Source organism: Drosophila hydei, unplaced genomic scaffold (genome assembly GCF_003285905.1).
Source record: "Drosophila hydei strain 15085-1641.00,03,60 unplaced genomic scaffold, DhydRS2 tig00000060-arrow-pilon, whole genome shotgun sequence".
Taxonomy (NCBI): Eukaryota; Metazoa; Arthropoda; class Insecta; order Diptera; family Drosophilidae; genus Drosophila; species Drosophila hydei.
The window spans coordinates 10023212-10051085 of record NW_022045656.1 but is presented as its reverse complement, the minus strand read 5'-3'; the positions used below and the strand labels follow the sequence as shown (position 1 = coordinate 10051085).

At 40.8% G+C, this 27874-nt stretch overlaps 1 protein-coding gene across 3 annotated transcripts; it reads left to right on the top strand.

Moving 5' to 3' along the window:
• Window positions 1-7926: 7926 nt before the first annotated feature.
• On the top strand, window positions 7927-26809 carry LOC111596994 (serine-rich adhesin for platelets). 3 transcript variants are annotated; one of them, XM_023311492.2, is made up of 7 exons: window positions 7927-8132; window positions 15996-16770; window positions 16843-16933; window positions 22614-22800; window positions 22855-23015; window positions 23072-23153; window positions 23205-26809. In XM_023311492.2, exons 1-7 carry the CDS (start codon window positions 7928-7930, stop codon window positions 26285-26287), a joined length of 4584 nt encoding a protein of 1527 aa, XP_023167260.2. In that variant the 5' UTR covers window position 7927; the 3' UTR covers window positions 26288-26809. The 3 variants fall into 3 exon arrangements, with proteins under 3 accessions (XP_023167260.2, XP_023167259.2, XP_023167258.2); XM_023311491.2 differs by having other exon boundaries at window positions 16846-16933; window positions 22614-23015; XM_023311490.2 differs by having other exon boundaries at window positions 22614-23015.
• Window positions 26810-27874: the final 1065 nt, after the last annotated feature.

Below are 27874 nucleotides of genomic sequence, written 5' to 3'. Positions count from 1 at the left end.
TCTTTATATTTATATTTTATTATATAGATAGCATTTAAATATTATAGATATATCTATTTTTTTTCACACACAAAAACATATTCAATATCAAGAGCTATTAAATTTGTCATTGAATTGAAGTTATGAACACCATTAGATTATAGTGAATAATTAAAGTTCAGCTCATTCAGTTGATAGTTTGGTGTGAAATCTGTGTTCAACTCATAAAGCTTAACCCTAAACAATTTCGAATAGAATACTCAACTATCTACGAGTTGGATGTAATTTGCATATTACAGCAACTGTGTAGACGAGGTCAGATTAAGTCATGTATTAAATAACACCAAGTTGAAGTGCTTTGGGCCAGTTAGCTTTAGATTTTATGGTAGTTTATAAAAGGCATTTTGTTTTTTTTTTTATTTCTTTTGGCTCTAGTCTAGTTGGGCTTACGCGACGACACATTTGCTGGTCGTTGTGGTCTCGTGGTTTTCGCAGTTTTACTCTTGCTACAGTGTTGCCTCGCATTGTGGATTATGGCATTGAGGTGTCCGATTACGCAGGCTCTTGAGTAAGACTCATTGTAGAACGCAGCTTCAAGCGCAACGAAATACAATTTGTAGATCTAATCTAAATATTTCTAATTTAACTTGTATTTCGAGAAAATTTAAATCATCCATAAATTAAAAAAAAAGCAAAGCAGAAACAATAAAAATAAAAGTAAAAACTTGTTTAGAACGGAGCCAACAATTTATTCATGAATTCATTTAGATCGCATTGTTCGTTTGTCTAAAACAAACTTTTACTTTTCATCATTGTTCGCTGTATCTACTTGTTTCTTTATTTATCTTTTATTTATGTTTTTATTTTTATTTTGTGAAAGAAATCGTTCGTATTGCAATTAATCTTCAGTCGAGTCGGCCAACCAATTAGGTAACCAAACCGTATACCCTTAGCCCTCTCTCGACTCGCGGTTTCCGCTTGTGTGTGGGCAGAGAAAGTTTTCTTTATTCATCTCGTTCTATTCCAATGGGTCAACAGCTTTGGCCACTTGGTCCAAAGATCGCGATTTGCATATCTTATGGCCACAGCTGCATTCGGTTGCACTCTCGAGTGGTCTTTAGTCTGGTCTAGAAATCGGGTCAACATGGTTTTGGGCATGGCTTTTAGCCATAAGAAGTAGACCTCATATTCATATAATATGTATGTGACATAGGTAAGCAAAGCTTTTTGCATTAGCTATAAACATAATTAATTAATTAAGCTAAAATTAGAGAAGTCACTTCATGAATGTGTATTTTTATTCTATTTATTCATAAGACATATGCAGATTTGAAAGCGAAACTTATGAACATGGGCCAACTGCCCAAAAGTTAACATTAAACAGCCCAATTAGCTTCTGTCAACAAAAATAATTTCAGATTCGCATTCAGCATTTAAAGTCATATGGTCAATCAGTTAGGTGTTCAGTCATCAGTCAGTTACTCAATCAGTCAATCAAGTGTTCAGTTAGTCAGTCTCTCAATCACTTGAACATTTAATCAGTCAACTAATAGGTGGGTCAATCAGTGAGTCAATCAGTGAGTCAGTCAATCTATCAATCAAATAATCGTTATCAATTGTGTAGCTATGCACTCTGCCAGATATACAAACAGCAAGTCAGATGTATGTCAGTCTGATGGTAAATCAGCCAGTCAGTCAGTCAGTCAATCAATCATTCAATCAGTTATTGTCTTAGACAGTCCGATGGCAAGATTTATAGCTGCTCAGTCAGTAAGCTAGCAGCAGTTCACTCAGCAATACCAGTCAATCAGTGAGTCAGTCAATCATTCAGTTTGTAATTCAATCAATCAGTCAGTCAATCAGTAGAGCAAATATTGACTAAGAAGTCAGTCAGTCTATTTGTCAATGAGCATCTGTTCAATCAGTCATTCAATCAGTAAGCAAACTGTTCAGCTATTCAGTGAGTCAGTCAGTCACCTAAGCAACAAGTCAAGGTCAGCTATTCAGTCAGGCCATCAGTCAATCAGTAAGGCAACAGCCACAGACAGTGAGTCAGTGCGTCAGTCAGTCACTCCTTAGACACAAATGCTGTCAGTCACTATCTGTAATGATTTCTGTCACTAGAAAATAAGTAAAATTCTAAATTCTAGATGGTAATTTTCGCTAGCCCAACGATATGCGAATGAGCTGGGTTTTTGCATAGTGTGCCAAAGGATTAGGCTGTGACCTAACACGAGCAGCTATTGACATTTTTTGCCAGGACATTTTTATGCAAATCAGTTAGTGACACGCACACAAAATAATGGGGCTGGCTTCCAATAGGGCTCGTGATATGCGATATGGATGTGGATGTGGATGTGGCAGTGGATGTGGATCTAAATGTGAATGTAAATGTGAATATGCAAATGTGAATGACTCTTTGCGAGGATTCAGAATCGGATTCCGACTAGCCCAACCAACAAAATGTTTGCCTGCGGGCTTGGCTTGATGGTTCAAGGCAGAATGTAGTTCTACGAAGAGATATATTCTCTTACGTAATTAGTTTTTAGGCTAACAGAACTTAAGATATTGAAAAGGTTTATGTAGTTAAGTTATGGATATATATATTTTTTTGAATATACTTTTAATTTTGAAGCTCAATGTTTATAGTTTCTTGCAAGTAGCTCACATATTTGTGCTATAAACGAAGTTTAGCTAGACGTTTTATACTAATTGTTTACTATATTTCAGCATCGATTCGATTTGAACTAAAAATGTAACTGCATATTGGAGGCGCTGCTACGGAATCAAGAGCTCTTCGAGTCAACTTCATATTGTGAAGAGATAGAAAATAATTTATCATCAGGTAAGTTGATTTAAGTCTTAATAAATCTTGCGTGTTTAGTTTAAATTTGCTAAAATTTAAGTATTATATTTTATTTATATTATTTAATTTATTTGTAATTTCTAGACTTATTTAAAAATATTTTTTATTTATGAATATTTTTAGGCTGCTCAGAATTAATCTTAATTGATTTAATATTTGTATGTTTATTCATAATTTTTATATTTGTTACAAATATTTGTTTAAAAATCTAAACTTTTGAAAATTATATTATATGTAAGTATTTTTAGTTAATTTAGAAATATTATTAAAATTCTATTATTATTATACAATTACATATAAATCTTTTTAGTTTAGTTTTGAAAAATCTTAATTATATATTATTTTTTATAGCTTTATTAATATATATATGTATTTAAATTATTTATAAATATTTAATATTTAATTATAGATATTTATGTTTATTTATGAATATTTTCACTTAACTTATGAAAATTAATAATGAATGAAAGGTATATGCAGAATATATATATATAAATATTTTATTATTATATATTAATATATATATATATATATAATGTGACCGTTGAACTGCTTCGTCTTTCAACAAAAACAACTTTTCTGCTCCAGCTGATAAAAGAAACAGAAATAACATTTCAGAATATGTTGCAATTGGTCGTAATCAGCCGCATTTTACTACTTCACAGTCCAATAATAGCTGAACAATAGGCAAACTGATAAATGTATACAGATATATGCACCTATCTGTTTCTAGAATGAGGCTTAGTTAACTTTAAGCAAAGCTCGTCTACTCTGACTGTAGTAGCCAAGTCACAGAGTGGGCGTGGCTTATCAAATATACCAATATACGAAACCCATATACTCGCTTTGTCTAAACGTCAACCGAGCATGAAGAATAACAATTTGTGTGTTTCCTTTGCAGCTCTTTGGATAAAGTAAAATAATTGTTTCTGTTATCATTGAATAACAACACGCGGTTCATTGACTCTACTCAACAATATTTTTCCAGTCTTACGAAAAATGTCTTTGGCTCTAGAGAGAATCAATATTTGTGTTTGCTTTTTGTTGAGACTAAACTCCTTTGCCTTATATGGTTATGTTAATGAAGTCGTTGGTAGGGTCAGAGTATTTTGTATTCTGCATTGACTAGGTCAGTGTATATGTGTATGTCGTAGCATTTAACTAGCGGCGAGGACTTTACTTGGCGACTGCGCAGTATGAAACGAAAGAGAATGAGCGAAAGTGAAAAAAGAGAGAGAGATAGGGGCATAGAGGTATGGCAACATTTGAGCTCTTAGCAACAAAGAAAAGCTGAGAATATAAAGGTTAAAGCTTAACATAACTTAGTATATTATTAACTATTAACAGATTTTTATAATGTAAATAATATTTTCCAATTTAATAAGCTTAACCATTGTAAATTCAAAATGTGCAAACTGCAAGTGCGCATGCTTTGTATAGCAACACTTGCTTAGTAACATGTTGCTAGCTTTTTTGTATAGGAACATTGACTTAGCATCATGCTGCTAGCAGTTGCTCAGCAACTAAGCTGATGCTGCAGCTCATTTATAACAAACAGTATATAAATTTGACAATATTTTTGAATAAGTATACAAATTCAACAGAATGTGCGCATGTTTTGTATAGCAACATTGGCCTGGCAACATGTTGCTGTTAGGCGCTCTGCAACTGCGCTGATGCTGCAGCTCCACGACGCCCACGCGAGAGCGGCTGCTCTGGCTACACTCCTTGACCTTGGGCACACATAAAATGTTGCCTCAACTTTATTTTTTTTGCGCTTCGCTTGTGTCAGCCGACGAAACTGTGTGTGTTGTGTGAGTGTTGCTGAGGCTGCGAATCCATGAGAACGAGTGCGAAATAAACGCATTTTAGTCGCACATTTCGCTGGCAGCCACAAGTTGTGTGTGTTTTCTGGCAAACAGAACTGAAATTTATACGCGTGTTTATTGCTCTTTTATATACATCTACAATATATACATTAATATATAAGTAAAATATTAATGAAACAGCGCACACGCGACCACGATCCCCCATCAAATCGGCCGCTGTCTGGGCGCATTCCATTGGGTACGTATATATATATATATATTTACCATTTGCACTGCGGTCAAAGTGACGCAGTCTTTAGAAAATAAACAACCAAATCATCAGCATCAGCATCGGCGGCAGCAGCAGCATCAGCACCAGTTTAGGGGCCAAGCATCTTTGATTCTGTGAATCAGCAGCTGCTTCGTCATCGGCGCCACACAATTTTCGAGAGCAAGTTTGTCCCTTCTGTTTGCTACTCTTTGCAAATTGTTGTTTGTTTATTGATTTTTGGCATTGCTTCAAGCAATGTTTCAAATGATTGTGCATTACCGAAACGTGCCCATTTATATAAACATTTTATTCAGTATTTATGCATAATATATGCATATATGTAAATATGCATGTGCCTTTGATGTGCCTCAGATGTAAGAAATTGTTTCGATTTACGGAAACTTTTGTTGTGGTTGATCAGAACAGTGGAAAATAAATTAATTTTAAAGCAATATCAGCTGAACTTAAGATGCAATTAAAGTGTAAATTCGATATTTTTTATATTTATATTCTAATATTATATTTTTCCTATGAAGATCAATAACTTAATGTAATGAAATATGATTTGTACTTTAAAAAAATTTAATTCAATTTAAAAATAGTATTTTTATTAAATTTATTAAGAATATTATTTTAATTTTTTTTAATATTTTAGCCTAATTTAATTTATTTTTTAGTTTATTTTTTAAGTTAAATTTTTAACAATTTTTTTTTAAATTTCTTATTTTACTTTTCTTTTTAATTTTTTTTTTTTAATTTTTTTTTGCTAAAAGTTGTTGGAATAATACAAAATTTATTTATTTATTATAAATTTATTTAATTAAATAAATATTCTTTGCTAAAGTTTTTTTCCTAACAAAGTTATAAAAATTATTTAAATATCTAAATGATAAATAGAAATAGTTGAACCTTTTTATTTTACTTCGTGCTTTAGACATTTAAAAATAAGATATTTAAGATATATACATATAATATATTTCTAGCTACTTTTTAAATATATATATATATATATATATATGTGTTTAAGTATACACATTTAAAATGATTGAATTGCATTTCAAGTTTGATTTACACCTTGGCACAATTTCTAGCTGTCTTTCAAATATTTTGCATTTTGCAAAGGCAAAAACAACAACAATAGCAAAAAGCCGCGCAGCAGAAAGAGCGTACAAATTGTCAAAGAGCTGTAAGTCATTTGAATTAATGGCTCCATATGAATGGATGGTTTAGCTAGGGCCAGCCGAGCAGCCTAGCAGCCATGGAGCCAAGCAGCCAAGTGCTGTGAGGTCTTCAACTGAATTATTGTGTAAACTTGCAATGAGCATGCAATTTGTTTCGGTTTGCTTTATTTTCGCTCTTCGCTGTTCGCTGTTTCGCTTTTCCAGCTGCTCCACGTCAGATGTCAGGGGCACTTTCCTTTTCAGCTGAGCGTGTTGAGCTTTTCTGTGCATTATGCCATTTGGCAATGAGGTTGATGCTGCTGCTGCTGCGGCGGTTGTGGTGCGGTTTCATTGAGCCAAAAAAGCCACAAGTGTTTATTTGCACTGCCTTGAGAACATTTTCGCTGTATTTTATGGCCAAGGCGAAGTCACGTTGCTTTTTTGGTAGGGCATCTTAGCTGTGGGTAACTTCCTGGGCCATGACGCATTGTTGTCAGTTGCCGGGCTGCCATTTGTTGTTTTATTGTTTGCCCTCAACGCCACATCATAATTATGTTGGCAAATTTGTGTAATGAGCGAGTGCAATTACCGCGTTAAGGCAACAGATACAGATGCTAACACACACACACACACACACACACACATAGTCAAAAAGTTTGTTGTGCCTATGCAAATCTCATGTTTAAGTAGTATAATTAAATTTGCTGCTGTTGCGTTTCACGGGCTCTTAACTTTTCAAGCTCCCAGTGTGTGTGCGTGTGTGTGTGCCTCTGCGTGCGTATGTGTGAAATGCAAATGAAAGCCAAAGTTAATTTGTTAGATTTTTCACGTTGCGATTGCGATTACGACCGCAGCCACATGAAAGTGCAACACGTTCAGCTCTGAGTTACTTTTGTGGCTTGTTTTTTTTTCATTTTGCTGTAATGCTCCACAATAATTAAGATGATAATCGTAACTGTAATAGTGCGCAGTGCTAATTGCTTTTAGTGCAGACGCACCGACTTTGGCTCTTAATTTCCATAAGGTATGCTCCCTTTACTTGATATAGTTATATACATATGTATGTATATGAATTGCCACATCAACACATTAAAGTCTCAACTTCAATTAGCAGCTGCAACACGTGTTGCAACTTGTTTACAGTTCAGGCGTGCAACTGCAGTTGAGTAAAAAAAGTGTTGCATACTTTTGGGCAGTCAAAGAAAATGCCTTGAGGAAGGCATTTAGAAGAAAAGTTGGAGAATTTGAATAGTGCTCTATGAGACTCTAAATATATAATGTTAACTTAGACTAAAAGAGTATTAAGTTTATATAAAAATATTGGCTAAGCATAGAAGTGAGGAATTATATATGTTTATTCAGTTTGAACAAGTGCATCGCCCAGCGGCTTATGCATTTGTCCTGCTATTCAGTTCTATATACACTTAAATGTATATATATAGTGCATAAACTAGCATAAATTGTTGTTAAGTCTTAGACATTCTTTTATTAAAATGTTTATAAGACGCAGATGCCGCTGTGGACATAGCCATAAAAACAATTGACCTAAGGTATATTAATATTATTCAGTAAAAATATATTATAAAAAATAAAATAATATAAATAATAATAATATTATAAATAATAATAATAATATTATTTATATATTATATAAAATTGTTTTTTTTTAGATATTAAACGATATGTTTGCAATTTTTGTTATGCAACAAAAAGTGAAATTGCATTCAGATATTATCTACACGGATATTACACATATATTTAATATATTAAAATATTTTAATGTTTAAAAACTATATATTTCTTATTTCATTATTTAATTTTGTATTTTCTTTTTGTTTTCAGCATGTCTTCCGGCCTGATGTCTTGCGTGCGAGAGAACTCGCCGCCGTTGGAGCTGGATCTGAGTGGAGCGGGTCCCCTGTCATTGCCGGAAGGCAATAGCAGAACCCATGGCTATCAGGGACCAACGACATCCACGCCCATTCCTTGCCCGCTAGCTGTCGCAGAGGGCGCAACAGGCGATGGCAACGAATGTTCAACGAATGCGGGTGAGTCGCAGTTAGTCATTTGCCAGAGCATCACTGTGCGTATAGACTTATGTAAGATTAGCTATGTATGTACGTGCATACATACGTGCATTGCCTATAGGCAAAACTATGTTTGCAAAAATGAGTTCGCGACTTTCCCGGCAACGACAACAATTGATACAATGCGCTGCAATTGTTTATACCCTACGCAGCCGAGGGGTAGTCACGAACTGGTAGACAGTTTGCTGTTGCTCGTCTAACATAGAGAGGCATTAGAGCATAGGCTAGTCATCGAATGATGTAAGTATGCATACATATGTATATGTATGTGTGGTATTTGCATAATTAGTTCGAGCTGTGAATTTCGTTTTGTTGCAACCGTCGCGGGCATAAAAGAAACACACAAAGCACACGCAGTGCTATATATCATCGGTTCATATATGTCTGAGATCTGCCAACTAAGTGAAAAGGGATTGAGTACATATTAATGTCTAACAACTTATCTAAAACTATCAATTTGCATGAAAATCTATCTTGAAAACGTCACAGAAATTGCTTTATGAAATCACAAACTAGAAACAAGTTTCGATTTAACTGTTAGCTCTTTGTCTAACGCTGAACAATGGATCTGGGCATCTACATTAGCGCTCTGACAACGAATAATGTTTATGTAATTGCGGCTGGCGTAAAAAAACAACTTTCTACAGCGCGTTCTAGACTAGCTTTACCATCGGCCCACAGGGGTTGGGCAACAATATACAAATTAGAGCCTTTGTTGTTGCTGGACTACGGCAAATCAATGACAAACAAGTAAGAATGGCTTGCTACGGAGTGACCTGACTAGTAGATACCCTGCCAATGAGTAATGAGCTAGCTTTAGTCACTCTAACTTTAATTTTCTACTTGTCCAAATTAAACTTGATTATGCAATTAAACTAATGTCACTTCATCTTGCTCAAGAATATATATACTCAACGGGCGCTGCTGTGCCTTCCTCAGTCTGTTACACATACTTCAACATAAGCATTATACCCTAAATCCAGTTGTTCAATACCTTGCAGTTCGCTCTGCCATGCAAAACAGTAGTTGCCTATGTACAATAGCAGTAGCTGCTAGCTGTTAACAGCGCTCATTAATGTAATGTGCTGCAGGGGGTGGGGCAGCAAGCCTAAGGGAATAACATTACAGGCTGTTAGTCTGCTAGCTGCTAACAGCGCAAGATAGGAACGGGTAAGGGGGTGACCATACCATACTCCTAAGCTATGTACAATAACAGCAGTCGTTTGACTTTAACAGTGTCCGTTTATGTATTGCTATTTGGCAAAACGGCAAAGAGCTAATCAGTTAGCCGCTAATAAGCTAAAACACATTTGCCGATCCGTTCGTTCGATTTCGTTTTCGATTCGTAGCAGAGGGCTTCAGTTCGGCTGTTTTTCGCTTCGTTTCGTTTTCGTTTTTTTGTTTGCATTTGTTGTTGCCGCTGCCGTTGCGTCTGTTTATTTCGATTTCGACTGTTTCGCCGTATTCGTATTCACTTGATTCATTAATTCATTCGCTGCTCTCCGCTCCACCTGGGCAGGTGAACAATTCGTAGTACCTGGCGCGTGTCGCACTAATTACTCCACTCATAACTAAACTAAACTAAAACAAAAACAACAACAACAACAAACGAAACACAAACGCAACTTGGAAGTGTAATAAAATTTCCAAAATCAATATTTGTGCAAGTCGAATTTCCTAATTCCTGCAAAAGAAAATCCCAACCAGACCAGCTCGCTTCTTATTAGACAAAGTGCATAATTGTGTTGTGACTGATGTCGTGCAGTGAAAAGCCAACACATATAAACATATATATGTCTGGCAAATATCTATCTCTACGTTGACTTGACTTGTTTACGACCCGCTGTTCGCATTTTGTACAAAACATCTGCATCACTTTTCGGTGAAATTTGTATTTGAACAGGTAACAAATTCTTCGATTCTTTTTGTTTTATTTATACAGCAACGAAATGCTTAAAATTTTTTCGTGTTTCGACGTTTCACTCATATATCAATAAATTAATTGCGATTACTTCGATTACGAGCACTATAAAAATAAATATATGATCGCTTAGGAATATTTTCAAAAGTAAAAGAGTACAAATAACAGTCAAGCAGAACGTTGTCACGACTTTAGACCAAGCAAACCAATGACAATTGCTCGGCGCGAGTGGAAATTATTTGGGTCAGTTATCAACAAACAATTAACCGATCAATGAGCAGTGTATATATGGAGATTAAATGATAACTAAAACGTGGAAATACCTATAAAATGATTTAGGAGGTTATTCCTGGCTTTTTTCTATAATTTAGTGTGATTTTTAATTAAATTCTAACTAGAAATTAAATTGTCCAATAGGATAATATTGGATATGTAATAATTCTTATCAGCTGAAATATTCTAATTAGCGTGTAAACTATTAACTGCAGTCGAATTGGTAAGACCTATTCCAATATCTCCAGCTGCTAAGTAACTCAGTCAATTGCATTCCAATTGGAGATCTTTTGCTGTGCCAATTGGCGGAAATAGTCATAAAATGTTGTTCATTGATTTTTCAAAAGATAATCTACATTTGGTTAGCTGCAGTAGAAAACACGCTTCAATTGGAAATCAATTGCCAGTGCATTTCAGATTTACCTGTACACCATCCAATTGGATGTTTCAAACTATATTATATAAGTGCAAACAGCTTCAAGCTTTATGATTGCGTCTTGCGCTTGATTTCTTTATAGCTGATAAGCTCGATGTCAACGCCATGTTGGCAGTTGATTGAAGTCAACTTCCCAGCGATTACGTACAGGTCGTTCATATATATGTACATATATATATATATATATAGATTGGCTGGCCTCTTATCGTAGCCTGATTGTCAGCACCTTCCCGACCACCGCTGCGATTAGTTTCAATTGCATTTTAGTTTGAGCTCTTGAAGTGCATCATAAAAATTAATAAAACTATTTTACGCCGCGTTTTCCTTAACTGCAGAGCTCTTTTGTGTTACGTCTCTGTCTCTTCGTCTTCGCTCAAGGTTTTTCTAAACTTCAGCATTTGCATGGCGAAGGCTACGACTTGAGAGCGGCTTGCGCAATTCTCTATATTCTTGGCTATTTATATGCTTATGTGTGTCTAGTGTAAGTGAATTAGGCACTTGTAAAGCGGATAAGCTGCCCACACGCCAATGCCAATTGGGAACGGGTGATGACGCCAATGGCGCGGCGGAGGGGCGGGGGCGTGGCAGTAGCGGCAACAGCAGCGCCAGCAGGGGCTAGGCCCCTGTTGACCTTACTGCCACACAAGCCAAGCCAAAGCATAGTTAACTGAATAACAAGTAAAGCAGACACACACACACACACGCACACTCATATGTGTGTGTGTGTGTGCGTGTGTGTGTAGACATGTGTCTAGTATCCGTTCACAAACAACAACAGCAACAGCATTAAGAGTCTCCAATTACTGCAACTCGCTGCTGACTTAAAAAAGCTTTAAGCATTTAGCCAAGTTGCCAGTTGGCAGTTGGCCGATAGCCGTTTGGCTCCAGTCAGTTAGCGATTTGCATTTTGCAAACTCAAAAATGATTAATTAATAACTGCGCCTACTTGCGCAAAGAGCTGTCAGACAGACAGTCGCATTCGAGTGACTCGACGCCTATTCACGTTTTATTTAATAGAATTTGTCATCGACAAAATGTACACATAACAATAACAATAATAACACCTACAGGCAGCTACATATAAATATATAAATATATATAAATATATATATATATACCTGCCTTAGAGCAGCATCAACAATTGCCTCATGCTAAGTCTTACAATGTTTTGATAAATTACCTAAGACGCCAAAGAGTCAGGCTAAAATAAACAAGTCAGAATGGCAATAAACAAGTTGGCAGCTGGGCATAACTGACTGCGCAATGCTCGCTAACAATTTGCCACAGTTTGCATAATCGATTTAAGTTAAGAGTTTGCCAAACAAATATGCTCCACTTGCTATAAGAAAACAGTGTATTAAACGACACTTTGTCAAAAGAAAAGAGATTTATAATTAAATTCGACAATAGACTGAGCATTCACAATAGCTAAGAGTCATGCGAGACTTAAGCACTGTGAATCATCAGAAAACCTCTTAATATAAAATGCCGCATACTTTAGCTCTGCTTCAAATTAAATCACATTATATATAATTAAATGATAAATTCAATGCAAATACTAAATTATTTAGTTATCATTAAAAATAAAGCCCAGCTATCATAGATATTCGCAATTGTGTTTATCTATTGATGATTGTAACTTATGGCTCTTATAGAGCTCTTATAGCATTTGCTGACTTTTATGACCAAGTCTATGTAAGCATTTCGGATATATATATTTATGTATATATATATATATTTGTATATGCCCCTGCCCAACTTTTGTGTTCGCGTGTCGCCAGTTGTATGGATTGGCCCCGAAACGTGACTGGCATTTTGTCGATATTTCATATTTACGCTGGGCAGCTAACGGTATCGCTGGCCATTTAGGCAAAAACGCTGCATTTCGCATGTTTGCAATGGACGATTCTTTTACTTCCGGTATTATTTTTCACTTTTAGTTCTTACATTGGCGATAGAAAGCGTGAAGCTTTGACTAATAGAGCACTACGAGTTGGGGTAATAGTTACTAGTAACAGTAACCGAAAATGTAGCAGTAGCAGTAAAAGCAGAAGTAATAGTAGCAGCAATGGTAACAGTAACAGCAGCAGTAGCAGTAACAGCAATAGTAAAAGAATATGTAACAGTAACATCAGCAGTAAAAGCAGCAATAGCAATAACATTAGCAGTAATAGCAGCAGTGAGAGCATATGTAACAATAACAGAAGCATTAACATTAGCTACAACAGTAGTTGTAACAGTATCACTAACACTAAGAGCAATAGTAGCACTAACAGCAACAGCAACAGCAACAGCAACTGAAACAGTAACAGAAAGAGTCAATTCAAACAGTAACAGAAACAGTCACAGAAATTATGCCAGCAAGCAGTGACGGCATATACCAAATGTTAAGGAACATCTCAGCAAAATGTAAATGAGTAACAGACAGTTAACATAATATGTTCAGTTATTACTAAGAGGCTGTGCAAGGGGAATATTGGTTTTGTGTAATGTTCTGCTCACTAACTGTTCGTCAGTCTGTTTTGAAGGCAATGCATTACGCCTTAAGACTTAAGAGCTTAACATACATATATATAGTTTTATAAAGTATTTTAGATTTTTAATAGAAATACATGCGCATAGACCACTGTCACATATATTCGTATAAATTACGTGAGCCGCCCAGTAGAGCGTGTTTAATTGCAGTGCTCTAAATTCAAGCTTAACCAAGTTGCTTATAAAAATAAAATATATATGTAATACAAATAATATTTATAGATATATATTATAAATATATAAACAACGAATTCATCTTTAAGCAGGCTTTTTTCTGTGGCCTCGCAGCTCGGGTTATTTGATACAATATATATGTAGTCGAGGGGGTGCTGGTCCTAAGCAATCATCTGGCAAAGTGGCACATGACACACGTGGATTGAGTCATGTTGACAGGCAAATGACATCATAATAATTTTTAACCCTTTTTTTTTGCCGGCTGAGACAGACAGCAAGAGCGACTAAATACATATATCTCGTTAATAAGCAGCTGTAACTGCTATTGGGCACTTCAATTGGTAGCTGCTAGCGCTGCTAATGGATGGGGCTAGTGCCAGGAGAACGTTATCTACGTGATTTCTGCTGATTTCTGATATGTCGAAACGTTAATTGACCTATGTAAACAGCAGAATGTAGGTGTGAAAAGCTTTATCAGCGATCGCAATTGAGGTTATTGGCAAACGAACTCTACAAAATGCCATTCAACTAAAGCGCACAACAAACAAATTTCATTAGGGGTATTCAGGCTGGCAAATGTCATTAATCATTGGCTGACTCTAAATCAACTGAGTCCAGATTAGTTACGACCTTGCCAAAACGAAACGAGACCAGACCAGCCAGACCTCTTTGTCTCCCCTCTCTCTCGCTCTCCCTCTTTAGTTTCGCACTCTTTATCTTTGTCATTTCATTTAGCTTTTGACTGCTTTTGACTCTGCTTTTGCCTATTTATGGGCATGTTTTGTGCTTCGTTTGCCAATTCAATTGTATTTGCCTTATTCTTATCAGGGCCATGACGATGCTGATTTGTGGCAACCAATTGATTGCTCAACCCTTAATCAATTGCGAAAGATATTCAACAATCAATGATATATATGTATATATATATCTCGATTCAACTTGGATATTTGCTATAAATAACTCTGATTTTGTTATCTATGATAACAATAGTAAAACTAAAAGTAAATAGGGAGTGCTTGAGCGCCTGCCTTGTATAAGAAAATGTGTGCTTGAGCTAAAGCTGAACACTCTATAATAGCGCCGTGCAAAGTAGGGAATATTGTTTATTGTTAGTTTAATATATATATAAATACAAAATTTATTAGCTGTAGTTCGTAAAACGTTTCAGAAACTCAAGCTCATTAACGTTTTTTAAGTATTATAGTAAAGTATAACTTGAGCTTCATATAAAAGTGAAATTAGGGAAGGGCGGAGAGACAGAGGGATTAAATGAGTTAGATCAATTCGTCAATGACTGAAAAAACTAAAGTTTGGTAACAAATGTCAAGGTTTTATTGGAACTTGATTTTGTTATTGATCATTTGATCTTGAACTTGATAAGAGAAAAGAAGGAAGGACAGAAAGGCGAAGGGATTAGACGATCTAGATCGAAAACTCAAGTTTGCTAATGTTTTTAAAATTTTAATTGAACTTGATGATCGATAACTGTGATCAGTTGAGGCAAAGTTGCTGTTCATATTGCACTTAAGACAAACGAAAAGAAGGAAGGACGTTAAGACAGACGGTCTAAATCGCTTCGTCTGCTTAACAATAAATACGATAACATTTTTTAAGGTTTTATGGAACTTGCTATAATTATCGATCATTTAATTTGTTCATATTAAAATGTAGACAGATGACAGATGAAAGAAGGGAAGAACGCAAAGACAGAGCGATTAAAAATTCTAGAGATCAATTCGTCTGCTCAACAAAAAGTTCGATAAAATTTGTTAAGGCTTTCATGGAACTTAATATTGTTGTCGATCATTTAATTTTTTCATTTTAAAAGTTAGAGAAATGAAATAAGGAAATTTAGAAATTAGGAAAATTAGACTGTTTAGTTCGATTAACAGCTGTTCCTAATGAGGAATCTGCTTTACATATAGAGTAGACACATAGTTCATAGACTTATTTTTAGCAATACAAAGCCGCTCTATGTCCACAATGTGTTTGAGGCCGTCGCTGTCTGCGATAATCAATCCATGATTCATTTCAGTTTTCAGTCTGATGTCATATTTCTAGTGTCTGAATTGCAAAAGACGTGCACAGATTGTAGACTGATTATTAAAGTGTATATTTCCGAAAATTTGTAATCTTAAGCACATTTAAAAAAAAATATAAAGTATTCATGTGAGCCTGCTTGGGCTGGGAGCATACTTTAGACATGCAGAGTATATATCAAATAGCTGTCAAATCTCGCCACACAAAACTTTGTAATATTTGTTGATAATTGAAATTGAACTTTAGGCTGTTCAGGCTGTTAGGTTTTGGAAGGTCTAGGTCTAGTGTTGATTGCGCCATCTGCAAAATGGGCAATTGCTAGTGAAGTGTCGGAGCAAGCTGTAATTTCAATTTGTTTTCCTTTGTACATTTTTCGGCAGTTGTAAATCGTTTTCCTTTCCGTTTAGAACCAAATTTAACACTTTGTTGCTGTTCCCACTTGTAGAACATCAGCAGCAGCAGCAACAGCAGCAGCAGCAGCAGCAGCAGCAGCAGCAGCAGAAACGCCGTCGCTTTCATCCGCTACGCAATTTGCGTCGAATCTTTCGCCGGCGCACTATCACCAGCGCGGACACCCCCGCAGCTGGCGCTGGTCAGTTGGCAGGCGCGGGACCGTCATCCGGTACTGGCTCAGGGTCGTGCAACACTTTGCCGCCACCGGCGAGCAGTTCCAGCGAGAAGAACTTGCGCAGTGTTGCGCTAGCTGGCTCCGCGGCAGCGGAGGCTGTGTCGGCCTCATCGCCGGCCTCGCCGCTCACACATCAGCAGCTGCACGAGAGCTATCAGACGCAATCGTTGCCCAAGTCCAAGTCCTACGGATCCCATCGCGATGAACTGCTGAGCGTGCTGCTGGGCAAGAAGAGAGCGGCTAGCAAGCATACGAACAGCTTGGAGCAGCCAGTCCACCCATCTTACACACACACCCATACTCATTCCCAGTCTCAAACCCAGTCGCACTCCCACTCGGACGCCATGTACCAAACGCAGCGACCGCAAATGGGCGTGGCCGTCTTTCCCGACGCCCTGAGCATGAGTCGTAGCTCGTATTTCGCGGAGAAGCAGAGAACTCACCATCATCAGCGCCAGCTGCGCAGCGTGGGCGACTCAGCGCAGGATCTGGATCTGGCCGAAGACATTGGCGCCGCTGGCGGTGCAGCCGACATGTCCGACAGCCAGCGTAGTCTCAGCGAAGAACGCTTGCTGGACGTAGACGTGGACGGGTAAGTGCCCAGCCTAGTCCAGCCTAATCAGCCGTCTCTCACATTCTTCTTCTTCTTCTACTTCAACTTCAGCAGTGGTTACACACGTGAAACTCTCTCTCAGTCTCATGACAGCGTTTTCTCCGAATCAGCCACAGCCAGCAGCCTCTCCATAGTACTGAGGGTAAGTTCAATCAGCTGCAACATAGTTATTTCATTAGATTAGATAAGATATGTGAATTAGACATTGTTTAAATTTAATTCATTAGGCGGCGGCACTTGACGAGAGTTGTTATCGTTGTAGGCTTTATGGGAGCAGCCGAAACAGTCGATATTTCGGATATGCTCTGGGAGAGCGCGGTCTAATATTGATTTAGATTTTATGAACTGAAGTCTATTGATTATTTTAAAGACTTTGAACTAGGCATGACATAGGAGGACTTACGTTTAAGATCTTAGGACATATGCACGGACAGAAGGAAGGACGAAAGGGCGGACGAAAGGACAGACGAAAGGACAGGCGAAAGGACAGGCGAAAGGACAGGCGAAAGGACGGGCGAAAAGATAGACGAAAGGACGGACGAAAAGACAGACGGAAGGACGGACGAAAGGACGGACGAGAGGACGGACGAGAGGACGGACGAGAGGACGTACGAGAGGACGTACGAGAGGACGGACGAGAGGACGGACGAGAGTATGGACGAAAAGACAGACGAAAGAACGGATATACAGAAGGACGGGCAAACAAACAGACAGACAGAAAGACAGACAGACGAATCGTTGTAGAATGAGAGAATGAGAGAGGTAGGGTAACAGGAACGAGCACGCTTAGATAGGTGCGTTTATTGATCTTGATCTGGAAGATAAAAAAATTGGCCAAGCCAATTTAATATACACAGATTTCCCAGACAAGGAAATCTGAATAACACTAGATTTTAAATGAAATACAACATATAAATCCAAGTAAGCAATTAGCTTAACTTTCAGACTTCGACTTCAGCCGTCTCTCAATCCAAATATCATCTGCAATATCCTTGCATGGCCCTTTGCGTTCCATAGCTGGCATAGCTATAGTAAATCCTAGCTAGTATTGAAGATATATATAAATGAAAATCTTGCAGCTATGATCGGATGCATAAGTTCGTAATGAATTTCTTCTTTGATTAGACAAAAATTTGAACATGAAGTTGACTTCAAACTGCTGAGTACTGAGCACACGCGCCTCCTTCATAAATAGCTCTGCCATTAACACATACTCAATGCGATTAACGCGTTAAGTTATTTTTGGGCAGCCCATATCGATCCAAACTCCCGAATTGCCCTTGTTAAATTCACTCGGTGTATGACTCAGCAGGCAACCCCAACACAAGCACCGGGACCCGGTCCCCGGCCCCCAAGGCAAGCGGTACTTAATGCCTCGCTTGTGAAGGGTTGTTGTGCCAGCCGCCCCACCACTTGATGGCTGCTGATTCACATTGACTGAGAATCATTTCAATTGATTTTAATCAAATTCAATTTACTTGGATTTTTATATGTAGCAGCATTTGTGCATGGGGTGGCATCAATGCAATTGGTCATCGACCCAGTCGACAGTCGACAGGTCTCCAAATCTGTGAAGCGTGTTCAATTGAGCTGCAGTTCAAGACAGCAAACGCTGAATCTATTGAACTGCTGCGAATGCTTAGTACTGTTAGAAACTACAGGGTATGGCTTTAGTCTATGCTAATGATAGTTCGTTCACTTTTAATATGATAAAGAATTAGCTCAGTTTGGCGTCTTTATTCTTAACTCTTTAAGTGTGAAAGAAAGATCTGTCAGATTTGCTTTTAGGCAAAACACTTTGGGTCAAATTACAGGGTATAGCAAGAGTAAGTCAGCAGTAGTTCTCTATTGAGCTGAGCTAAGGCTTGCCAAAGCTTTTTAGTCTTCAGATTCTTATTTGGAGTCTCATTTGAGTAGCAATCATTTTAGCTTCAATTACAGGGTATACGCTGTAGCCCATCAGTAGTTTTTTGATCTGATTTATGGCTTACATAAAATGCTGCAACAGACTACATTGTTGCTTGCTTCTCATCTAGAAGGCAGTCTAAGTTACAGGGTATCACAGTTTGCTCAAATTACAGGGTATACTTTTTCTTTATTGATCATATTTCTTGGTCTAATCTAAGGCATAGATGAGCAGCTTCATCATTCTACATTGCAGCTTCCATCTAGAAGGCTTTCTGCTTTACAGGGTATCGCTAGAATAGTTGTGCTCTCAAATTACAGGGTATACTTAGTATTTATTGCTCTTCCATGATCTAATCTAAGGCTTAGATGAAGTGCTTCATCATTCCACATTGTTGCTTGCTCATATAGATGCCAGTTTGAATTACAGGGTATCTTAAGAGTGGGTCACTTAACAAATTTCTCTCAAATTACAGGGTATTCTTATTCTTTATTACTCTTTAATGTCCTGATCTAAGGCTTAGATGAGCAGCTTCATCATTCTACATTGCAGCTTCCATCTAGAAGGCACTCTGCTTTACAGGGTATCGCTAGAGTAGTTCACCCAGCAGCAGTAGTTCCCTCTGGCTGCGATCTGGCGTTGCTTAAGTGTTTTTCTTTGCCTACAATTGCATAAGCTAAGTTTGGTGTCGATGTCCGCGCCAGTTTCGACTGCATAATCGTTGAGCTGGTGTGAAAGAAGAAATGCAGAGGCTGCCCGCACGCGTCGCGTCGCGTCGCCACAGTGTGGCTCGCTGTGCAATAGTCAAATGCCCCAAGCCACTGCAAGCGGCAGCTATCGGACGGTTACTGTTAGTTAGACAGCTTGCTTAGGCTCGCTGCAGCTGCGCACGGAGTGGGGCTGGGGGCGCAACTCTTTTGGAGCAGCGCGTGGCAATGTGTGGCTTCTCCCTCGTCGACTTGCGGCCCGCCTCTGTTTCTAATGCTTCTTCAATTTCTGGCCAAACAAGTTACTTGGTGCCTCCAGCTAGCAGCTAGCAGCAGCTCGTCGGTTACTGCTTCTTGTTATTCCACTTTTTCCACTTGACTGTCAGTTAGCCGCTTCTCTGCCTTGTGGCTACGCCTCCCTCCCCCTCGCTCCACACAGCAGTCCAGTTGTCGGCTTATTTGCCAACCTGGTTAGCAAATACATTGCATTTCTTTTCTGTTTCTGTTTCTATGCTATTGAACTCCTGCAAACTGCAAAGTTTTCCGCTAAATCAGTTTGCTGCGAGACGTCGACAACGCTGCGCGCTCGTCCCTCAATGGCTAAATAAATAGAATATAGAAATTGCAACAGTGAAAAGTTCAATTGTGTGTACTTTATATTGTGTGTGTACTGTGCCTTTCAGATAAAATGCCTCTTCTGCTTGAATATGGCGGCATCTCTTATCGCCAGCTAGAAAGCGAGATATCTATCGGACAGCAAATGATTCATAATTCATTAATTGATTGAATATGTTCTCTTGCCTGTGACTAAGATTTTTTCCAGATGCTTAGAATGTTAATAATCGAGTGAGAAAGAAAGATATGGGAACTTAACAAAGCTGCATTTTGCAGAGCATATTTAGGTCTAGTTACAGAGACTGGAGCAGTTGTTAAAGAAAACTTCCGAGAGAAGAGGATTTCTTTTGGCAGAGTATTAGAAATTTGAGTTGAGGCTTGCTGAGCTCAGGCATAGCAAACTATGAAGCTAGAAATAGATCTAGATAGAAAAAAATGTGATCAAATATAACTAAAAAGCTAAAGCTGCTAAAGCTGACTCAGCTATATAACATAATCTAGGCTAAGGCTAAAGCCTGGCGCTTCCTGCGACTCTAGCAGTGCGCAGACCAGGCCAAGACTAGCTACGACCAGTTTGCATTGATAGAGGGAGATAGAGAGGCCAGCTCTATGGACTGCATATAAACAGAAATAGAAAGAGAAAAATATCTAGTTAATGTCCATAATGGGGGCAATTGAACGACAAACGACGCAGTCATTCAATTTTCACTGCACGGCTGAAGATATGTCCATTCGATGACAGCAATATGGTAACACGGTAACACGCATTGCTGGCGAACGAGGTTGCTGGAGCCTGGGCAGGGGCAGACTTGCAGCTTGGAGACAGCTAGCAACGTCAGTTCACACGCCTCACTTTAATTGCCTGGCTCTGGCAGAGCTCGAGATTGAACGCGAGGAGAAACTCGCTGCACTAAACGTGTTTTCCTAGCCCGTAGGACTTTGCCCAAATGTCCGAATCAAACGTTCGAATCAGCCAATCAATTCCAGCGACCCACATTCGCAACTTCAAATGTGTTTTATTTATTTTTTTTTTTTTATTTTGGTAAATGGAGCTTACAGACTTCCTGCTTGCTTATTGCATAAACATTTGATTTGCATACGACTTTGCATTTTCCGTATGCATTAGGCAGAGAGAGCTGCAAAAGCTAAAAGTTTGGATTAAGGAAGGCATCTTCTAGGCATAGACTGCCTAGCCTTGGGCTTAGCTTAAGCATGGCGATAGCTCCTTTTGCAAAAACTGAGCAGTGTTTGGCAAAGGTGTCGAAAATAATTTAAAATAATTTAATTTGTGCTTTTACAGCTGCTGCCACCACTCGTGGCACAGCTGGCCGCTGAGCTGTTGTAAGCTGCGGCTGGCCCAAACGCCTGCCGCATGCTGAGCCAAGCCAATGGCCCACTCAGCAAGTGTGTGCCAATAAATCATGAAATGTGACGAGCCAGCGACCACTCAGGTAGCCGCAGCTGCCTTTTGGCTACCTGCACTATTTGCTCTGTTAAGAATAGTGTTACCTGCTGCAGCGGTTATTATGAAATCTGCTACTCAAGACATTTTTAATGAAGTGCTAGATGCAATCGTGGTGCATTGAACTTGCCTTGAAAACCAAAACTCAAAGAGGTCTTTCACCTAGGCGTGCAGTAATCCTTGGAATCACAAACAAAAATAGATTAGAATAGGCAGACTAAGTGCAGCAGCGATGCTGATTAATTCAAGTAGCAGAAGCTGTGCATAAGGAAGTGTCTAACAGATCTGTATAAATAGAGAGCGAGGGGAAAGCTGTTGCATTTGTTTACTTGCCCGGCCTGCCTTGTGCCTTGCCTTACCCTTGAAATCAGCTCAACATGTTGAATGCCATTGCCGATGACAATAAACAGATTTCCCAGTGCCTGCGCCTAGCGCCCAATTATGTTTTTGACTAGGTAAAAAGTCGTGGCTCTCGCATTTCACAAGCAAAGCAATGCATTGTTATTGCAACAGCTGCTGTCGAGGGTGCTGTTTATGTGGCATCTGCTGCCTGCTGTCCGTCCGTCCGTCCGTCCGTCTGCCCTGCCCTGCCTTGCCCTGCCCTGCCTCGACACAATTCAGTTTCAGTTGCACATTGCACTTGGTCGCGCTCACAACGTCTCGCTCGCTCAGTGGCAAGAAAGTGAAATCTCGTAGATCGCGTGTGGCTGCCTCGTAACAATAGCCCTTATTAGTTAACTGCCGCGCGTGTTGCTGCCTCCGCCCGTAGCACTAGATCAAAATGGTAGCCGGAAGTGCGGGCAGCCGCAACATTCAAAGCAATCCATTTCAGCTTTCGTTTTCGGTAAGGCCAGCCATATTCAAGTAGAGCTTAGCTAAATATCTAAAGTCAAAGCACGCCTCGCCCTCGAGTCGAGGCTGTCCGAATGATTGACTTCAAGCAGAATCCGTTCAAAATGCGTTTGCCTGGATCGACGGGCGGCGAAAGTCGCCTGAGTCGCAGCTGCCTGCGCGCGCGCTTAGTGTTTCGCTGGAAGAGCTGGGTAAACCCAAGAGCTAATGCTACAGAGAGCAACGATTCATATGCAAATCATTCTCCAACATTCAATTAAAACCCAAACTTCATTTGCAGGCAGAGCTGACAGATGTGCTGCGCAAGCGTCGTAACAGGCCAGACGCCTCGGATGAGGATCTGGGCCTGCCACGTAGCCCAGTGTCGCCGCAGCGTCATGCGGCCGCCGGGCAGAGCCGCAAGGTGGCCGGCTATCAGCCACGCGAGGTGTCCTCCCTTAGCCTGTTGAGCGTCAACAGCACCGACGGTGAGGATAGCCAAAGCCATAGACAGCACTCGACTAATCCGAACAGCTCCGCAGACAACCTCAGTTCGGTTGTGCTGCGAGACCATCAGGAGGACGATGATGTGGATGCAGTCGGCCTGGAGCGACAGCGACTCTCGCATGCAGCGGCCAGACACAAAATGGCCATCAGGCCCATCAAGAAGGTACCCACGCGGCAGCACAGAAGAACGCTTGAGGTAGGCCACGCAGCGTCAAATGCCACGGGCAGTATATAAACGATGCTTCTTTACAGACTTCCATACCCGAGGCCAATGAGGAGCTCATCAAGATGAACCTGACCCAGGCGCCCAATCCCAGCCTGCGGGCTGTTAAAGGTAAGCGACGTTGGCTTATCCTAAACTCTAGCTAATGCCTGCTGCTTACAGAAACTGATCTGAAAACTAAGACGCGCTCTCTACCTCCGGGCAGCTCACTGACTGCCCCAACAACCGCCACTGCCACCACCAACACTAGCACCACCAGCACCACCAGCTCCAATATGCGCACCAAGACAATTGAGCAGAAAAACTCAACGATTACAAACATAAGCAGCAGCAGCAGCAGCAGCAACTGCGAGCGCATCAAGTCCACAACAGCTGCTGCCTCACAGACGTTCGGCTTGCGTGCGCTCACCTTTAAGGCGGCCAATGCGCTGTTCGATGGGCGTGGCGAGTCGTCAACGGACGGTGACGATGTGGCCACGGCCTCGACAGATTCGAGCGAGCATGGCTTTCTGCGTCGTCTTATGCAGCGCAATTCGAAGCGCAGCATTGCCAGAGCCAACGATGGCCTGGAGGATGTGGACACCAGCCATAACCTGGCCAAGAAGCTGCAGATCTCGACTTCCTGCCTGGAAGCAGCAGCTCGCGATCCCGTGCCGCTGCCCAACAAGTCGCGCAGCGCCACTTCGCACGAGCAGCACATACAGGAGACACGGCAGATCATCAAGCGCGAGATCCACAACGAGGGCAAGCATGGCCTGCACGCATTGGTTAGCAACTATGGTGTCCAGCCGCAGCCACCCACCGCCGTGAAGCCGAAGTCGGGGCCAGCGGCGCGCCAGCGTTATTTGCCCAAAGAGCTGGGCGCAACCTCGCCCAGTGCCGCGCTGGACAAGTCGCTGCCAGCTGTCGACGGCGATGTTACCAACTTGCTATCCAAGAGCTCGCGCGGCAACGACACCTTCCAGTCCACAGCGCTGGTGCGTGAGCAGACGCAGATCAGGTCGGAGGCCAGCACAGGTCACTTCGAGCGCAAGCCGCGCATTGTGAGTCTCAGCGCGTTCCAGCAGAAGCTGTCGCGTTCCAGCGACTCTATGGGCCAGCACTCGAGCTCCTCGAACTCGCTGGAGACCAGCACGGACGAGCCCTCGCCGCTGTACTACGAGGAGAAGCAGCGCAAGACAGTTGAGAAATCGCGCAGCTTCCGCAACTATCAGGAGGAGCGCAGCGTGGTCAACGAATCTGTGTCCATGCACAACAACATGCCCAGCCTGCCGGATCTGTCGATCAGCTTCCGCGTGCCGCCTTCCTACTACAAGCAACAGCAGTCGCCGCAGTCGCCACGCTCGCCCATGTCGCCCACGTCGCCGATATCGCCGAACGCCAAATGCGTCTCGCTGGGCTTCGAAATCAATGACAACAAGCTGCTGCAGGCGCGAGCCGAATCCACGGGAAAGCTGCCAAGCGGCCAGTCGAAGGTCTCGCCGCAGCGCAACTCCACGCTGCTGGTGCCCAGCCCTGGACCTGCCAACATCTCTGAGATCGAGCAGAACATCGATCTGATTGTTAAGTCGCCGATGGTCAGTTTGCTGCGCAAGTCCGGCGCAGTTGTGGAGCAGCCGCCACAGCGACCCAAGGTGCTTGAGCTGAAGCAGACGACAACCATTGCCATTGGCTCGCCAAGCAAGGATGCAGCCACAGCCAGCCCATTGGCCAAGAGCGCCAAGCTATCGAGCAGCCCACCCAGCACGCCCACCAAGAGCACGCGTCGCAACTCGAGCAACATGGAACGCGAGCAAACGCCCGCCGCTGGCCCAGAGCAGCCGGAGTTTATGAAGATACAGCTGAATCGTGTCGACCAGGCACATCTCCATAGCAAGACCAATCATCTGGTGCTGGCCAAGAATGTGAAAGCTGTGTCCACGCCCACGGAGCGCAGTCAGAGCAGCGATGATCTGACCATGCGCCGCCTCAGCGCTGAGAGCACGGGCAGCATTCAGATAGTCGAGCGCTCGCAGAAGCCGCTCAGTAGTGCCAACAGTCCCTCCTCACAGCCCGCACACAGTATTAGCCAGCCATCCGAGGCGTTGGCCAAACAGCAGCGCGCCGTCAGTGCCAATAGCTTGCGCTCCAGCTATGTCAGCAGCAGCAGCAGTTGCAGTTGCAGCGGCGGCAGCAACGAGTTGCTCAACGCTGTCTCGCCAGCAACGACGCCCAGCACACCAAAGAGCAGCGGCACGAGGCCACTGGAGCAGGAGAAGGATAAGTCCCATCGCCTGTCGCTGGAAGAGCGCAAGCGGCTGTTCCTGAATGAGGAAAAGTCCCAGGCTCAGGCTCAGGCTCAGGCCCAGGCGCGGGCTCTGGCTGAGCGCAAGTTAAACGAGGAGCTGCAGCGCAAGCCGGATGTGATGCCAGCGGCCACACCCACCACACCACTGTCGCCTAGTGGGCCGGATGCCAGCAATGGCAATGGCGTGGTGCTGCGCAAGAAATCATTTGCCAGTGCCAATGGCAATGGTAATGCCAATGCCAATGGCAATGGCAATGGCAGTGCGAGCTCAGCGGGCCAGGAGGATGCAACGCCAGAGCTGATGAAAGTGTTTGCGCGTCGCTCGCTTAAGGTGAAGGACGATGATGTTGTGGCCCTGGCACAGGTCGCAGTGGCCAACCACAAAAAGATGTCCAATGGCAGCCAGAGCGTCGATAGCGACAAGGAGAATCAGTCGAACAGCGAGGAGAAACTGGACAAGCTGACGCCCAACAGCGAGCCGCCGAAGTTAGCGCAATCGAACAATCATACACATGCACACGGCCACGCCCACACCCATTCTCATGCCCAGCCGCCCAGCAACAATCGAAGCACAGCGGCGGATTTTCGAAATCTCAACAATAACAATGTTCAGTCGGCGCCACAGAAGTTGTCCAATCTGCCACCCATAAAGGTCAGCAATGCGCGCCATTCTACAGTCAACAACAACAACAACACCAACAACACTAACAAAAACAACATCAACAAGGCCAACAGCTCCAGCGTCAAGCCGTCTAATGAGCGCTATTCACTGCAGCTAAAGCCAGCAATAACAACAGCTGCAGCTGCAGCTGCAACAGCAACAGCAACAATTGTCGCTGCAGACACCGATGCCACGCCCACCAAGCCTATAGAGCGCTCCGCCACAGTGGGCGAATTTAAGGGCATACACCAGCGTCGCGCCGAGTGGGAGCAGCGTGTGAAAGAGGCGCTCAAATAAGCGCTGTTAACTAACAGCAGAGCTGGCAGAGCGCGCACTGTTAACTAACAGCTGAAGTGACAGCGTCGCTGTACCTGTTATAGCGATGCTCCGTTATCTAGTGATGCTCTCTATTAGGACTGTAAATGAATACAACTCTAAAGCAACCGTCAACTAATGACTAAAAAAAGCAGAGAAAAAATAAAAGAATAATTATATTATTATTAATGATAGCAAATATATACGAGTTGGCTGTTTGAGCCCATCCAAAGAAACGAGTTGCGTCTTCGATCGATCTTCAAAATGATTAGTTTGTGGCTTATCGTTAATATATAGTCTTTGAGTTTAATTTGTGTTTGTGCACGTCAAAATCTAATAAAAATTATAGTAATAAAGCAGAAGAAAAACAAATGATATGAAAGTTAAAACTAGAGAACAGACAACCTTAAGGACTGTGAGTTAAAATAACAAATAGTTATAGAAATTCCCTATGATATTTTATGAGCATCTCTGATTTGTTGTAGAGCTAATGACATTCGCCCTCTCTCTCTCTCTCTCTCTCTTTCTTTCTGTAATGTAAGCGAACCTAATATGTAGACAAATGCGAGCTTTTGAACAGGATCAACTTCCGTAACAACTCTAATATCTGTAATAGCATTTAAACTATTATTTTCATAGCAATATATAAAAAAATAATAATATAATTGTGAAATAATTCTTTTTTGGGCTTTGTGAAAAACTGTTCAAGTTTGTGAAAATTCTATATATATAAAAAATGATTAACTGTTTACGATATAATATACTTACAAATATGATATATATATTATATATATCTATATATATACACAATCAACTCTAATTAACCTGTACGCTCGCGGAGCAACTATTTCAACATATACAAATAAAAAACAAAATACTTGAATGTTAAACAACTGAAATCAATTTACAAAAATTGTTCCTTTATTTTTAAGTTTTTGTTAAGCTCTAGGCTCATAAAAATTGTTGCTTAAAAACCAGTTATGTTGACTCTGCAGCTTGAGTACCTTCCAGCACACTTTGCTAACGACTTCTGACTTTTCGTCAATTGGCTTCACTTTTTAAGCTCTAATCATTTGAGTGTTTCATGTTTTAAAATGCTCAAAGTGAGCAGCAAATGACATAAGACTATTTAATTAGCGAGAAAGTAGTACTATAGAGAGGTAGAGAAGTATCTTGATCTATAATTGAAGACGAAAAATTCTTTGTGAATATACTAAAAACTGATTTTTATATATATCTAATTTGACAACTTTGATTTATTTCATCTATTAGTAATATGTCCTGCTGTCTCAGACAATAATTTATATGCATTATTGATATGTCTGTACATCTTCTATATGTTTCAGTCAAACCAGTTTCTTTTATTATAAAATATAGCGGAATTTTTCTTGCAGTGCTTTGACAAGCCAAACGATTTTTTCAATTTTCATTTATGATGAAAATTTATATATGAAATGAAACTTATGTCTGCTGAATATGTAAAATATTTCGAAACATGGGAGCTTCTTATTTATATTTATATTATATATATATAAATATTTTATTTTCCGTTCTCAAATATTTTTACAT